The 17,609-nt window shown below is 41.0% G+C and overlaps 3 protein-coding genes across 6 annotated transcripts in view; 2 read left to right on the plus strand and 1 right to left on the minus strand.

Moving 5' to 3' along the window:
* Positions 1–17,609, minus strand: part of mrps23 (mitochondrial ribosomal protein S23) — an 82,764-nt gene that overhangs the window by 43,384 nt on the left and 21,771 nt on the right. The gene's annotated exons all lie outside the window — the stretch shown is intronic.
* LOC146975210 (stonustoxin subunit beta-like) overlaps positions 1–17,609 on the plus strand; it is a gene marked incomplete at its 5' end in the record, with an annotated part of 195,007 nt that overhangs the window by 9,842 nt on the left and 167,556 nt on the right. The window lies entirely within an intron of this gene.
* Positions 8,722–17,609, plus strand: part of LOC146975212 (protein NLRC3-like) — a 347,620-nt gene continuing 338,732 nt past the window's right edge. The window contains exons 1-2 of the mRNA XM_085794671.1: positions 8,722–8,818; positions 15,740–17,543. Of these exons, the coding sequence (XP_085650797.1) occupies positions 8,722–8,818; positions 15,740–17,543 (1,901 nt within the window). The remainder of the gene's footprint in view (positions 8,819–15,739; positions 17,544–17,609) is intronic.

Below are 17,609 nucleotides of genomic sequence, written 5' to 3' on the forward strand. Positions count from 1 at the left end.
CCCGGAACCGGTACTCAGCATCTACAACCGCCAAGAGAACTATAGAGTAAGTTCCCTTATAGTTGTAGAACTGAGAGCCCGAGTTGTCTGGGGCCTTCAGCACCACATGCTTGCCATCAACTGCTCCGCAGCAGAGAGGGAAGTTCCACCGCTCCTCGAACCTCCCAGCAATGGACCTCCACTCATCAGTTGTTGGCACAGGCATGAAGTCATCCACCAGGCAGTCCCAAATAGCACTGACCACTTCGTCCACTATTTTGGAGACAGTGGAGACTCCCACGCGGAAGCTGTCAGCAATGGTCCTGAAGCTGTCACCTGTAGCTAGATATCTGTAACACAAAAATAATGATATAATATTAACTTTTTTCCTATAGCACTTCATGAAATTAAAAATTTGCAAACATTAGCAATATATTTGAATATAGGGACTTATAGAATTTAGATATGTAATTTATACATGACTACTATCATCATTATTATAATTATTATAATTGTTATTATTATATAAGGAATTAGAAGGGGTAGGACTCAAGTCTATACTTTTTGAAGAGACAGAAGTCAGTCATTTGTTTTGTTTTCATACTTTTTGATTATCTATGTTCATCTTTTTCTATATATTTTTGTATTGGGGTTTGTTCATGTTCCAGAAAATTACAAAATGCTTTGAAAACAGAAAACAGAGAATAGCCTACTAAAAATCAGACCATAAAAACCGGGGGGCGGGGATCAATAGTTTGTTTTAATCAGAAACACATGTATTTAGTTCATTTTCATAAAGAAATTAATTAAGAAACTAACCGGAGACAGATGGACAGGCGCTCCGCAGCTGGGATGGAGCGCCTGTAGTTGGTGTCAATGCGGGAGATCCTCGCACCGACCCGGGCCAAGAGGTCCTCAAACTGAGCCACCGTCAGCCTCAAGTACCGCTGGAAACGGCCGTCATCCAGACGCAGCTCCTGGAGGAGGTGATGGTATTCACCCAGCTGTGAGCGTCTGCGGAGGATCTCATGAACCCAGACGCGGCGGCGTTTGGGTTTCGGATCCAATTCATACGTCCACAGCAGGTAAAGCGCAGCTATGGTTGTTAACTCATCCATGGTTGACGAGAGAAAGAAATAAAACAGCGGGAAGTGAAGGAAATAGCGGGAGGTGGATTGCGTCATTGCGCGATGAAGCGATGAAGCGATGGTGACAAATGTGTCAAGCGACGCGATACTCGCGTTACGGGCGATGGCATCGCGTCCATCGCTTTTGGTCTGAACGCCCCGCTAGACAGACGGTTGCCCCTACTGGCAGGCTGGGCAAAACAACGACCCGAAGGCAACAGTGGCAATTCATTTGCCAAGATGTGTCCAGGGGAGTTCAAAATACTTTGTGATTTCCTCACTACCTGCTGTTCCCATAGAAAACCTAATTCTCTCTGTTTAAGTCCAATGGTCTTTTCTTTTCTTCACGATGCCACGACCAATCAGAGAGAAGTGTTGTAGAAGCGAGAATCCTCCTCCGTGTTTTATTGGTTAACAGCCAGGTAACCAAGGTGACAATCTGAACTCTAGCGATAGATAGCGTTCCGAGCGGTTCCGAATCACGGAAAAGGGGAGAAGTTTCTGCAATCGTGGTGACTCGCGCCACCAGGGGCAGACGGTGGGTCAGTGGACCGACCCGGCCCGGTCCGGCGTGGTGCTGCAAGTGACCCACTGATGTTAGTGTGTTTACATTTTTCTAACGTCTATGAGCGTGAGGAGTGACTATTCTTGGTCAGAGTTTTGTTTTTGCTCTCCAGCCACAGCTCCACACTAGACCAGTTCTGAGTTCACTTTCATACACTTAGCCATTCTTGACAATGAAAGGAACCTTAGTCAGTACTAAATGGGCTTTTTTAAATGTTTTATCTGAAGCAATGTTGTCTTTTCCCTTTATTTTCTCCTCAGAGTACACCAGAATGCCTTATTTATGTGTTAAAGATCACAATCACAAATCACAATTTTTTTACAGTGCTGTATAAAGATGGCAAATCAATTAAAGCCCAGCTGAGTTGGTACTAGTGGAGAAGCTCCATAATAATAATAAATTATATAATATAATTTACATGAATTACACTACCCCCCCCCCCCCTTTTTTAATAAGGTGAAAAAAATTGACCAACCCCCCCTGAATTTTTTTTACAACTCGACTACTGTGCGTAATGACAGCTCCTCGTTGGTGAAACACAATAAACTCCACCTCTTCTACCACGTGTGTCTTATTGACAGGTGGAGCCTATATGAATAATTATATGAATGCATAGTGAACGGTAAAAACAGAGAGTTGGACTAATGCTAATAACTAGTCCAGTTCGAACTAATGAGGACCTCCCATTAGTTCGAACTCTCATTACTCCAATTGTCGGACCAATGGGAGTTCGAACCAATGGGAGTTCGGACTAATGGGAGGTCGGACCAGTGCCATGGACCCGCTGAGGCACCGGGTCGGTTTGAGCTGCGTTCAGGCTGCATTACAACTCCTCAGGCAGCTCAGTGTCAGCGGCTTTTTGACTCGTTACTCACTGGTTTCTGTGTGTTGGGATGGTACGGGCTGAGGCCACTACAACAGGTAACAGTGTTGTTGTCTATTTTCACCTACTCTCTCCCTTGCAGTGATCAGTGCATGGATGTTAAATGCTTGTTAAATGATTGTGCTCCAGTGTAATCAGTACGCCTGAAACTCATTCAGTGTTCCGTGGTGCAAAATAAGTGCGATTAAAATGCGTAAATTTTCTTAACGCGTCATTTTTTGTGTAATAAAATTAATCGTAATTAACGCGTTAAAGTCCCGGCCCTAATATATAATGGATGACAACGGTTGTCATTTTAAGTTACACAGACCTTACAGAAAAAAATAATTTAACCTGTTCTGAAAAAGAATATAACAAATTATGTAAACTGATTCTGCTGCTTCTAATTCACTTGATTAACCATTTCTCATCAGTACTACCAAATATATTGATACAATGTAATCTGATTTGATAAAAAGTGTAATAATAAATGTATTAGCAGCCAAAACATTTCATGATAATGACAGAAGGATTATTTGGCAGGGATCTAATTCTGTTACTTCAAGTACATTAGACAAAGCTACTCTAAATTTATCAAATGGCCTATTTTACCTAAAGTCAAAGAAACACACTTTAAAGTCATAAACAAAAGTTATCCTATTTGTATGCCCTATTACACAATGTTTTTGGTCTGACATGAAAATTAGATTTCTCTAAAATAAATGAAGGATGTATCACCATTTGAATTATGTCACATTATTCTTATATGGATAATCTAGCCTTGTCTATTTCCGACACTATCAACATCATCCTACTGTTGGGTAAATGTCATATCCATAGTGCTAAATTGGAGGAACAGTAAGCCTTCCATCCCTAGTCGTGATAATGATTTTTTAAGTTATTTTTTTGTCTCTTAAAAAGATTTTAAAAAAAGCAAATATTACTTATATACTTGTTTTTATTTTATTATTTCGCTGCTCCATTTTATGTTAAATTTAAATGCCTGATCTTTTGCACCTTATCTCATCTGCTACTATTTGGTGTTGTTTTGCTTTTGTTTTGTCTTTGCTCCATGAATGCCCCAATGTTATTTCACTTTTATACTACACTTATAATTTTCACCTGTTTTTCACCTCATCCCCTTTGCTCAAGAAAAAAAAGGATGTGTCGTCATTGCCCTCCTCCTCCCCCTCCTTCCTGTTTGTCTGGTCTCATGTTTCCACCACACGGAGCGGTGTCGCCCCCTCGTGTCGCTTCATGGAGTCCTGCAGCGTCCTGGAGGAAACTGGAGATGAGTTCAGACACACAGAATCACTGACAAGCGGCGGACTGAAGATCGATATTGTCATTAATGTTTTAACTCTTTATGGTTCAGTAGTAGAAATAAACAGCAGTAAAAACACCAGTCTCTCTACTCAGATTACAGATGTCACCCCCCCCCCCGCCTCCACTTCCTGTTTAAAGTTTACTTTCACTTTGACCCAACGGTTGTTAAACTGGATGTCAGCCGCCATTCAAATCCAACAGAAGAAGACCACGCGGTTGTGTCGCAGTTTCTTTCCTCGTGTGAAGGTAAGGTGAACAGTCTGAATGTTTTCCTCGTTAACACCTGTCGTTACCTGAGTTCTCTGCCCTTCAACTTGTTGTTGTGTTATTATAATGTTACTGTAGCATGATTAGAATAATTTAGAAGAGGAGCAGCAAGACACTGTCTCTGTGTCCTCACCATTCATGTGTGGTTACACACAGCAAACACTCAGGGTTATTGATTATTGGACACAAATCATCAATATTGTTTTGAAGAATCTGAAACAGTTTAATCAACGTTTTTCAAGCAGAAATTTTCGGTTTTAAACCTGAAGATTTCCTTGTTTTCTCTGTTTGATTTGACTGTAAACTGAATATTTTTGTCTCTTTGATTGTTGCTGTGACAAAACGAGACATTTATTTTTATTGAATTAACCCTGCCTAAAAATGGTCGTAAGATTATCATTGGTTGTATATATCGTCCTCCGGATTCTGACATAAACAACTTTAACAACTACATGGCAAGTGCCCTAGATCGAATAACTAAAGAAGGCAAAATGTGTTATATCCTTGGCGATTATAATATCAACCTATTTAAAAGCGAAACCCACTCTCCAACTCAAGACTTTCTAAATAATCTGTACTCTAATTATTTTTACCCTATCATACATAAACCCACCAGAGTGACTGACAGATCTGCTACACTAATAGACAATATATTAACAAATTCTCTAAACAAAGTTTTGCAATCAGGAATATTCTATTCTGACATCTCTGATCATTTTCCTGTTTTTCAATTTACAGTGTTTGATGAATATAAGGACGCTCATCCTGATATTAAAGTAACCTACCGTAAATTTATTGAAAGAAATATAGCCAGTTTCAAACAATCTCTTAGTGATCTTTCCTGGGACAATGTGTATGCTCAGACCAACTCCAACAGTGCTTACCAAACTTTTATGGAGTCCTTTAACACTGCCTTCAATAAATGTTTTCCCCTAATCACTGCTAAAAAGGCCTTACGACAGGACTCTTACAAGCCATGGTTCACCCCAGGGCTGCATAAGTCCTCAAAGAAAAAAAAAAAACTTTACAAAAAATTCCTAAAGAATCCTACACCCCTTAATCAAATGAATTACAAAGCTTATAAAAACAAATTTACTCATCTACTTTGATCAGCAAAAAAGAAATACTTTGCTGAAAAATTTAAGGAGTCCTCAAATAACATCAAAGCAACCTGGTCAATCATAAATCAGTTATTGCACAAAAAGAAATCTATGGCAAAATTTCCAACATACTTCTCTGACAGCGGGAAAACATTTACTGATCCACTTGAGATTGCCTGTAAGTTCAATGATTTCTTTGTAAATGTAGGTGCCTCTCTTGCTAAAAAAATTAAAAACCCAGGTGGTAGCCCCCTGGACCATATTGATGGTTGTTTTGCCCCTTTTGAGCATTTTGATCGTCCTAAGAGCAGCGAGATCCAAGATTTAATTGACAAGATGAAACCAACTGCTGCAGGACATGATGAAGTTAGAACAACTCTTGTGAAAGAGATCAAAACCTTTATTATAAATCCATTAACATTTATATTCTCTTTATCTTTAGAAACAGGTGTAGTACCGAATGATCTTAAAGTAGCAAAAGTCATCCCTGTTTTCAAGTCAGACGACCCAAGTACATTCACTAACTATCGCCCAATTTCAATATTACCCTGTTTGTCAAAAATCCTTGAAAAATTAGTCTACAAAAGGATTTTGCACCATATAAATGCAAATAATATACTATACAACCATCAATATGGCTTCCGTAAAAATCACTCTGCATACATGGCTCTATTAGATCTTGTTGATAAGATTTCTACAGCATTGGATAACAATGAATATGCTATAGGAATCTTCCTTGACCTGTCAAAAGCTTTTGATACGGTCAACCACGCCATACTATTGTCAAAGCTACACAGATATGGTTTTCAGGGTAATGTCTTCCTATGGTTAAAAAGTTATATTACTGATAGACAACAATATGTATATGTGAACAATTGTAAGTCCAACATTGCTACGTTGACTTGTGGTGTGGCCCAAGGCTCAGTACTTGGCCCTTTACTATTTTTACTTTATATCAATGACCTAGCATCAGCATCAAATACCATTTTTCCCTTCTTATTTGCGGATGATACAAACTTTGTTCTTTCCAGCAAGCACTTTAAAACTCTAATAAATGAGGCCAACACTGGCCTCCTAGCCTTTTCCAAATGGTTCAAATTGAATAAACTATCCATAAATATCAAAAAAACGAATTTTATCCTATTTTCAGGTAGAAAAAAGTGTGATCCGAATGAAGCAAAGCTCTTAATCGAGGGAATTGAAATCAATAGAGTATCCTCTGCTCGCTTTCTAGGTGTCACAGTGGATGAACAATGTAACTGGAAAGAACAAATTGATTGTGTTGCAAAAAAAGTATCAAAATCTGTAGGAATCATTAGAAAAATCAGTTCATTCCTCAACAGATCCACCTTACTTACATTATACTACAGTTTAATATATCCATATCTAACATACTGTAATCTTGTCTGGGCTAACACCTATCCTACCAATCTCCATAAGCTCCATCTACTTCAGAAACGCTTCGTTAGAACCGCCACAAACTCAAATTTCAGGGCTCCATCCTCCCCACTGTTTGCCAAATTGAAAATCTCAACCATATTTGATATTAATATCTTGCAAATCTGTATCTTCATATACAAAGCAATGCACCAAAGTCACATATTACCAAATCAATTTCAACAATACTTTCGCGCAAATTCAAGTTTCCACTCGCACGCTACAAGACAAGCAGGTCACCTACACCGCCCCCGTTGTAATACCACCAGAGGGCAGTACACCATCAAATACAGAGGAATTCTGTTATGGAATGAACATAGTCAATTAGCCGATAGTTCCTCCTCCTTGGCAATATTTAAAAAGAAACTACTGTTAAAATTAACTGAACATCAAAACATGGCTTGACTTTTAATTCTGCTTCCTAATGCCCCATGTTTTTTTTGTTTTTTTGTTTGTTTTGTTTTTGTTTTTTTGTTTTCTTTTCCCTTTTTAGTGTTACTTGAACTTAATTCATCTGTTCTCTTCTTTTGTCTCGCTTTCTTTTCTCACCTCTTTTTGTTCATTTATTTATTTAGTGCTGTTATCACCACTACTACTTTTATTTTTACTACCAACATCTTCCCTGTTTTTTTCATCTCTTTCTTTCCTTTCTTTTTTTAATTTTATTTTCTATCTATACCTTGCACAAGGTATGCGATTATTATTTTTTGACTGTGCCTCAATTATGTGTTAGATCAAGGTGAGGTCATGTTATAAGCCTTTCAGGTTTCAGACCTCACCTGCACATTTATTTTTCATATCTTTCTTACTAGTAAGAGAGATAAGTAAATGTTTTGTTTTATTTTTTTATGTGCAAATAAATAATAAAAAAAAAAAAAAAAAAAGAAGACGTGGCCTCAGACTGAGACGCATCATCATTTGTCTGTATTTTGTGACATTTGATGGAGCAGATGATGAATGGATGGACAGAGACAATAAGTGTCAGTGGCAGCTGGAGAGTGTTTTTCTCTCTTTGAATTTCCAGTGTGAGTGATATGAGTGAATGTTGTGATAGTAGAGCTGTGAGGTGAAATAAGTCTTGGCCCAGTTGTTGTGTGTGTAATAATCAGCTGTAGCTTGTTTGATCCAGTGGTTTTCTACAGGGACGCTGTCCACACAGAGACTGTGTCACATCAACTCAGTGGATCTCAGTCCTTGTGTGTGTCAGTGGATGGAAACAGTGGTCCATGGATCATGTTGCTGGGCTGCAGCTTCATGACGCCATCTAGTGGACTGATAGTAGAAGTACAGCAGCTGATGGCAGCTTCCTCTTCCTCACTGCTGTGTGACTGCATTCAACTGACACTGATATGAAGCAGAGAAGAAGAGCCAATCAGTGGAGGAGCAGCTGGAGACATGATGGACATGTGAGCTGGTGTGCAGATGAATGATGTGTGTTTCCTCTGCAGGTAAAGCCACAAAGTGCGTGTGAGCTGATGTGGATGTGAGCTCAGCAGCATGGATCAGTGTGAGGACAAAGAGGAGGGAGCCCCTCCCTCTAAGAAACTGTGTGTGAAATGTAAATGCAGGACCAGAGGTCAAAGGTCAGAGTTTAAAACAGTCAGAAAGACTTTTATGTCTAAAAGTCAGTTGTGTTTATTAAAAGATTGAAGATATTTTTCTTCAGTTTTTCTCCAACATGCACATTTATCAGTTGTGTTGTTGTTTCAGGATCCAGCAGCAGAGACCAGACTCTCCTGAACCCAGCTGTCTGTCTTTAAAGAGCGACCAGTCAAAGGGCTGGGTCAATGACTTTAAAGGAGGATGTGGATCAGCTGATCAGATGTAAGAGACAAAACTACATTTCAAAGTTTTTGAGTTTCTGTTGAACGTACTTCCTGTGGAGTCACATAAAACTGAGTTATAATAATAATAATAGTAATACATTTTATTTGGAGGCGCCTTTCATGGCACTCAAAGTCACCTCACAAAGCAACAAAAAAAACAAAGAGAGGGGGGGCAAAGAGTTAGAGGGAGTAGGCCTGTTTAAAAAGGGATTTGAAGGTGGAGAATGAGTCAATGTTCCTGATGCTGGAGGGGGGGGGGGGGGGGTTCCAGAGACGGGGGGCAGAGCGGCTGAAGGCTCTGGCCCCCATGGTGGACAGACGGGCGGAAGGCACGATGAGGCTGATGGATGAGGCAGATCTGAGTGTTCGGGAAGGGGTGTTGATGTGGAGGAGGTCAGAGAGGTATGGGGGAGAGAGTTTATGGATGGCCTTGAAAGTGTGGAGCAGAGTTTTGAAGTCGATGCGGAATTTGACCGGAAGCCAGTGAAGCTGTTGCAGAACAGGTGTGATGTGATTGATGGATGGGATCCTGGTGATGATGCGGGCGGCAGAGTTTTGAACCAATTGGAGTTTGTGGATGAACTTGTGGGGGAGACCAAAGAGAAGGGAGAATAGTCCAGGCGGGATGTGATCAGGGTGTGGACCAGGATGGCAGTGGAGTTGGGAGTGAGGGATGGACGGAGACGGTTGAGGTTGCATAGATAGAAATAGGCCGACCGGGTAATGTTATTGATGTGGGTTTGGAATGAGAGAATACTGTCAAGGACAACACCCAGACTCTTAACCTGGAGGGAGGGGCAAACAGAGGAGTTATCGAAAAACTGAAACTTGGAGTGTTAAGCTGGCTTTATACCTCCGGATCCGGACAAAATCCGTCCGGCAAACGTTGCCATGTCAACGAACGCTCTCATTACCGGCACCAACATTAAATGTATGTATCTTCTCCAAATTTTGCACCATTTTTAAATGCTCAATGTTTACTCTCATCTTCTCCTCCTTCTTTGAATTACCGGCAGCTACTCTCTTCTTCGCCGATTTTTGTAATGGAGTGACTTTTCTCTGCTTCTGACCCTATACTGCCACCCCGGTTACTGGTGGTATTGCTCCGTTTCATTCGGAGCACTCCAGATTCGTAAGCTCAGAGGCAACGGATCCACTGATGGATGAAACGACCTCCGGATACGGACGAAAGTGTCCGTATCCGTTTTTACCATAGGGTATAAATGGGCCTTTAGTGAGAGTGGATTTAGAGCCAATGAGGAGAACCTCGGTTTTGTCATTGTTGAGTTTCCGGAAATTGATAGAGAGCCAGGTTTTGATTTCTTGTAAACAGTCACAGAGGGAGGAGGGCGGGAAGGTGGAGGTGGGTTTGGAAGAAAGGTAGAGCTGGGTGTCGTCCGCATAACAGTGGAAATGGATGCTGAATTTACGGAAGATCTGACCAAGGGGGAGGAGATAGATGATGAACAGGATGGGGCCAAGTACAGAGCCTTGGGGAACACCAGAGGAGACGTGTGATGGTTGGGATGTGAAGGTTTTCTACTTGATGAACTGAGTGCGGCCAGAAAGATAAGATTTAAACCAATCCAGGGGTGTGTCGGAGATGCCAATAGATGCTAATCTGTCAAGGAGGGTGGTGTGGGAGATGGTGTCGAAGGCCGCACTCAGATCGAGGAGGATGAGGATGGATAATAGTCCGGAGTCAGCTGCCATCAGGAGGTCGTTTGTGATTTTGAGGAGGGCTGTTTCTGTGCTGTGACGTGGGCGAAATCCAGACTGGAACTGTTCATAGAGGTTATTGTTATGGAGATGTGCGTGTACCTGTGAAGCCACTGCTTTTTCCAGAATCTTGGAGAGAGATGGTAGATTAGAGATCGGCCGGAGGTTATTGAAGTCACTCGGGTCTGAACCAGGTTTCTTGAATATGGGTGTAACAGCAGCAGATTTAAGAGTGGATGGCACAGAACCAGAGGTGAGGGAGGAGTGAATGATGGCAGTTATCAGGGGTAACAAGGAGGGGAGACAGGCAGTGACTAGGGAGGTTGGCAGGGGGTCAAGTTGACAGGTAGATGTTTTAGATTTCTGGATGAGGTCCGAAATGCAGCAGAGGGCAGTTGGAAGCTAGAGAATACTTGAGAGAAGGGGGCGTGGAAAACCGGAGGGGATGGAGTGCAGGGGGTTGGAGCGGTCAGTTGCTGGTGAATCCTGTGTATTTTTGACATGACATTAGGGAATTACAGTGGTCTGAGGAGTAAAAATGTGGAGGAAGTGAGGTCGGAGGGCGTAATGTGTTGTTGAGCACTGAGAACAGGGCTTGAGTATTCCCAACACCAGCACTGATTAGACCTGCATAATACTGGGATTTAGCTGAGGAGAGGGTGTCTTTGCAAAGGAGGATGTGTGTATGGTACATTTGTTTGTGAACAGAAAGTCTGAGTCATAATTCGGACACACGTTCAGTGAATGACTGACAGGATCCCATGCATCTTTTTTTCTGTTATTGCATCCACTGCTGACGCTACTAAATATAACACCTGCTTTTTGTTCACTTCCTGCAGCAGTCGCTCCACTTCAGCACTAAAATTCTTTTTATGTTTGGAGTCCGACGCTCCCTGTAGATTTTTGTTTGTGGCATTTTAACTTTCTTTCTTTCTTTCTTTCTTTCTTTCTTTCTTTCTTTCTTTCTTTCTTTCTTTCTTTCTTTCTTTCTTTCTCAACTCACCTTCTCTGGCATTCTTGATCTAAGAACATGTTTGTGAATCTGACATAGAGTTTGCATGTTCTCCCCGTGCATGTGTGGGTTCTCTCCAACTTCCTCCCACAGACCAAAGACATGCAGGTTAACTGGTGACTCTAAATTGCCCATAGGTGTGAATGTGTGTCTGTATATGTTGGCCCTGTGATAGACTGGTGACCTGTCCACAGTGAACCCCGCCTCCTGCCCAAAGTCAGCTGAGAAAGGCTCCAGCTCACCCTCGACCCTAGTGAGGATGAGCTGTATAGAAGATGAATGAACTTAAAGAGATATTGGTGAATGGCCCATTGTTACAAAATGTAGGAAAAGGAAGTCATTGACATTTGTAACCCTTAAAATAACTTTGCAGAGAATTCTTTCAAAAACCTAAAACTGTTAAAAATGAGTTGTGTTGTTGTTTCAGGATCCAGCAGCAGAGACCAGACTCTCCTGAACCCAGCTGTCTGTCTTTAAAGAGCAACAACTCAAAGGACTTGATCATTACGTTTAAAGGAGGACGTGGATCAGCTGATCAGATGTAAGCTGTAACTGACAGTCAGACTCAGGTTATTGTAGAAAAGAACCAGTTTGTACGACGTGTTGTTGGACCAGGTCTGAAACCAAAGTGTCTGTGTCTGTTGTGAACGTCCTCAGGGGACATATAAAGTCCATCTTGTATTATCTCTCTGTACTGATGTTGACTTGACACTGATTCCTCCACAGAGTGGACCAGGAGAGCTCAGAGGTTCCCAGTGGTCAGTCTGCCCAGCAGCATCAAACACACCTGGACTCCATATTTAAGGTGAGGACATGTCCAACAGCTGCTGTTACATCTGTTGTGTTCACGATCATCTCCATGCTGCACTTTGACACCAGTGGATTGTCAGTCTGTCCAACATGGATCTGATGTTTGGCTCCATGGTTTTAGTTTGATGCTGTCACTCATAGAGTTTCTGTTCCAGCTGCTGGAGGAGAACATGGTCATTTTTGTCAAGAACGAGCTGAAGAAGATCCACAAGGCTCTAAATCCAGATTACCCAGAATGCTCAGGGAGTCAGAGGGAGGATGAGGAGGTGTTGGATGGTGAGGATGAAGAGCAGAGGAAGAGCAGCAGAAAGGCATTAGTGAAGATCACAGTGAACTTCCTGAGGAGGATGAAGCAGGAGGAGCTGGCTGAGCGTCTGCAGAGCAGTAAGAGGATTTCTCTAAAGATTCAACATGAAGGGAAACATGTTCATATAGTCGTTATTTGGGTCAATGACGTGACGCCTAAATATTCTGTCCGGCTGTATTTTTTTAAGTTAAAAAAATGTTTAAATGTACAAAAATATACTAATCTATATGTAGTATGTCTCCCATATATGTAGTCACTTCAACTTTTCAAAAATCAGGAGTTATTTCTAATTTTTTTGTAATTTAAAGTGTCAAAATATCATGTGGTGCGACCGTCCAGCCCTGACTACTGTTTTGAAAACTTATTTGAAATTATTGTAAATCTATTACAATTTATTTTCTGCCCTATTTGGCATAATTTACAAAGTGTTTTGTATTCCTGTACAAAATTGCAAAGCTTTTGCAGTTATATTTCTTTCATAATATACAAATAAACTTTGTCCGCTCATATCCATTTCATTAAATATCATGTGGTGCGACCATCAAGAAATGACCACTATTGGAACTTTTATGTTGAAATCTACTCATGGACAGGGAGTTGTATCATCCACCATTTTGTCATAGAGCTATGGAAGCAGAAAGAAGGTTTGTGGCTCTCTCATTTAAAAAAAAAATAGAACCTTTTTAACGGCTGTAATGTTGTTGCCACATTTGGATATCATGTGGTATGACCTCAAAAAAAACAATTAATTTAAGTTTTTTTCCACAAATATCTATTTTAATTATAAATTCCATAGTGTCCTTTTGTGAAAAGCTAGCTAGCTTTGTTTATGTTGCTAATCTTGTTTTAGTAATATTTGACCGAACTTGAAAATGTCATGTGGTGCGACCAATTATCATGCGGTGCGACCACTGCAGATTGTTTTCCATCATAGATATATGACCTAGATTGGCAGTATTTGTGCTTTTTATATTGAATTGATGATTGATAAACATTAAGTACTTAATTTTTAGTATTATTTTGAATATTTTTTTGATATTTCATGAGTTATTTTGCTAATATTGCAGAAATAATGGTTAGTTCATTTTAGTAAAATATAAGAAAAAAAATATTAAAAGCATGCCATTTCACTTGGGTATTTATGCAGTTATTAGCAAAAATATAAATTATTATACCTATTTAACTCATTTTAATTAATTTTGACAGAGCCACTGCCAAGCGAAGTTAAAGGCGCTCGCCACAGGCAGCGTGTCAACTCTGACCCCACAGCAAGAGCAGAGTACCTTGCCAGGAGAAGAGAAAGATGTGTTAAAGGGATAGTTCAACAAATTGGCCCATTGTCATAATCCCTATAGTCATAGCAGTAGGTTTGTTACCTTTATTTGTTGGGGCAAGCTATTTTTAGAACGGCGGAGCAGAGCCGTAAGATGCTCAGAGCTACGCTACGGAGGCTCATGGGATTTCTTGGTTTCCCTCATCAAACTCATCAAATACACAATCCAACAACTCCACAACGCTCTGGTGGACAAGTTGTGACCTGCACATTCACCACGCTATGAGATAATAACACAACGTTACCACACAGAGTTGTTTTAGAGGGAAATTCATGCAAAACCACTGATGCACGTTCCTGTCGTGGACAATTTCCCTCTACAACAACTCTGTGTGGTAACGTTGTGTTATTATCTCATAGTGTGGTGAATGTGCAGCTCACAACTTGTCCACCAGAGCGTTGTGGAGTTGTTGGATTGTGTATTTGATGAGTTTGATGAGGGAAACCAAGAAATCCCATGAGCCTCCGTAGCGTAGCTCTGAGCAGCGCACACACACACAGTTAGATTTTATCATGAAATCAAAAAATGTTAAAGCAGAAGTAAGCGATCCGGTCGTTTTAGCTAATGCTGCGTTCCAGGCAGGCTTTTGAAACCGTAAATTACAGCTTCAGGTCACAACTTACGACTTTGTAGCATTCCAGGCAACCCACTGGTGTTTTTCCGACCTGTTTTACCTGTGAAAGTCACTATAACGGCCACTCGTAACTTCTGACCCGTGAACTCGTACCAGATCAAACTGGTACGACTTCACAGGTCGGAAAAACACGAGTTACGAGTTGCCTTGAACGCACCATAACAGTCCTCGTCCCGACGTCACCACATGCACGGCGTCCCTTGGCTGCACACACAGCCCTGCATGCCGTTCTCTCTCCTCATTGGATAAAAACTGTAGGATACGATAAATGTTTTCTCCTCGGCTCAGAGCAGAGCAGAGGGACTGACAGACCCGTGTTTCGGTTCAAACACTCTATGTAAGTGATTGCTGTCGGAAGATACAACTAATTAAGACTTATATTAACACAAATATATCACTTCCTTCTGCTTTAATGAAAAGAAAAGAAATGTTTGCGTTGTTCATGCGAGGATTGGGCTAAGATTGGGCAAAGCTCAAAAAGGCCTGGGGTTAGCGGCACATACGCACACACACACACACAAACAAACACACGGTTAGATTTTTATCAATAAGTCAAAAAATGTTTATGAAATGAAATGTTTGTATTCATGTTGTTCACGCGAAGACTGATCAAAGACTGGGCCAAGATTGGGCAAAGTTCAAAAAGACCTGGGCCACGCACACACACGCGCACACACGGTTAGATTTTTGTCAAAAAAATGTGAAATGTTTGTTTTCATGTTTGAAAGGTTAATAAAATATGGTTTCAATATGAAATTTGCTTGAAATTAATTATTTATTGGTAGCTTTAAATAGATTTTTAATGATACAATGTCTTTAGGTCATTTGGCGCGACCAAACATCATGTGGTGCGACCAATAATAACAATACCTAAATAAAATACAAACTAAAATAACTAATTTCTGTAACTTAAACATTAATAACTGATACAATATGCTTAAGTGAAAGGTATTTTTAAAACATTTTTATCAGTATTATGCAATTTAAAGAAAAAATTAGTCGGTCAACTACAATTAATATAGCGACTGTGACATTATAGAGCTAAAATATGAGAGTAGTATTTGCAAAAATTCAAATGAAATGCAAACACTTTGTTTCTATGTACTTGATATTACTGACTATTTGTAAAAAAATTATTAAGTATGTTAAGAAAATTTATTAATTTTCAGATAAATTATGGTCGCACCACATGACATTTTTTAAGGCCACGGGCGATTCATCTATATGAAAAAACACTAAAATTGCTAAATTTTAAAATTCAACGTTATTTTTTGTATACACGACATCCTTGTTGTTTGAACAGTTGCAAAAGATATTCTTTTTTTTTGTTTTTTAAAAATGGCATGTTGAAAATCCTTATACGTCATTGACCCATTTAGAGTAATTAAAATGTTATATTTTCTTACTGATCTCATTTCTTTTATGTTCATTCAGAACATTCTACTGCAGTTTGTGGACGTAAATTCAAATCTGCCCTGAAGAAGAAGTTCCAGTGTGTGTTTGAGGGGATCTCTAAAGCAGGAAACCCAACCCTTCTGAACCAGATCTACACAGAGCTCTACATCACTGAGGGAGGGGCTGGAGGGATCAATGATGAACATGAGGTCAGACAGATTGAAACAGCGTCCAGGAAACCAGACAGAGCAGAAACAACCATCAGACAAGAAGACATCTTTAAAGCCCCACCTGGAAGAGACCGACCAATCAGAACAGTGATGACAAAGGGAGTGGCTGGCATTGGGAAAACAGTCTTAACACAGAAGTTCACTCTGGACTGGGCTGAAGACAAAACCAATCAGGACATACACTTCACATTTCCCTTCACCTTCAGAGAGCTGAATGTGCTGAATGAGAAAAAGTTGAGCTTGGTGGAACTTGTTCATCGCTTCTTCTCTGAAACCAAAGCAGCAAGAATCTGCAGGTTTGATCAGTTCCAGGTGGTCTTCATCTTTGACGGTCTGGATGAGTGTCGACTTCCTCTGGACTTCCACAACACTGAGATCCTGACTGATGTGACAGAGTCCACCTCAGTCAACGTGCTGCTGACCAACCTCATCAGGGGGAACCTGCTTCCCTCTGCTCGCCTCTGGATAACCACACGACCTGCAGCGGCCAATCAGATCCCTCCTCAGTGTGTTGACATGGTGACAGAGGTCAGAGGGTTCACTGACCCACAGAAGAAGGAGTACTTCAGGAAGAGGTTCAGAGATAAGGAGCAGGCCAGAGAGATCATCTCCCACATCAAGACCTCACGAAGCCTCCACATCATGTGCCACATCCCAGTCTTCTGCTGGATCACTGCTACAGTTCTGGAGGAGCTGTTGGAGACCAGAGAGGGAGGAGAGCTGCCCAAGACCCTGACTGAGATGTACATCCACTTCCTGGTGGTTCATCTAAAACTGAAGAAGGTCAAGTATGATGGAGGAGCTGAGACAGATCCACACTGGAGTCCAGAGAGCAGGAAGATGATTGAGTCTCTGGGAAAACTGGCTTTTGAGCAGCTGCAGAAAGGAAACCTGATCTTCTATGAATCAGACCTGACAGAGTGTGGCATTGATATCAGAGCAGCCTCAGTGTACTCAGGAGTGTTCACACAGATCTTCAAAGAGGAGAGAGGCCTATACCAGGACAAGGTGTTTTGCTTCGTCCATCTGAGTGTTCAGGAGTTTCTGGCTGCTCTTCATGTCCATCTGACCTTCATCAACTCTGGACTCAACCTGATGTCACAACAACAAACAACCTCCAAGAAGACTGAAACAACAGGAGTCATATCTGCAGAGACAAACTTCTACCAGAGCGCTGTGGACAAGGCCTTACAGAGTCCAAATGGACACCTGGACTTGTTCCTCCGCTTCCTCCTGGGTCTTTCACTGAATACCAATCAGAATCTCTTACGAGGTCTGATGACACAGACAGGAAGTGACTCAGGGTCCAATCTGGAAACAGTCCAGTACATCAAGAAGAAGATTGTAGAGACTCCCTCTGCAGAGAGAAGCATCAACCTGTTCCACTGTCTGAATGAACTGAATGATCGTTCTCTAGTGGATGAGATCCAACAGTCCCTGAGATCAGGACTTCTCTCCACAGATGAACTGTCTCCTGCTCAATGGTCGGCTCTGGTCTTCATCTTACTGTCATCAGAAGAAGATCTGGATGTGTTTGACCTGAAGAAATACTCTGCTTCAGAGGAAGTTCTTCTGAGGCTGCTGCCAGTGGTCAAAGCCTCTCACAAAGCTCTGTAAGTGTAAAGATAGTTAGATCTTCATCATTATAAACCCTTCTGTCTTTTCAACAGGACAGATAA

The sequence above is a fragment of the Trachurus japonicus genome, chromosome 13, assembly GCF_045865225.1.
Source record: "Trachurus japonicus isolate A0001 chromosome 13, Traja_1.0".
In the NCBI taxonomy this organism is placed as follows: domain Eukaryota; kingdom Metazoa; phylum Chordata; class Actinopteri; order Carangiformes; family Carangidae; genus Trachurus; species Trachurus japonicus.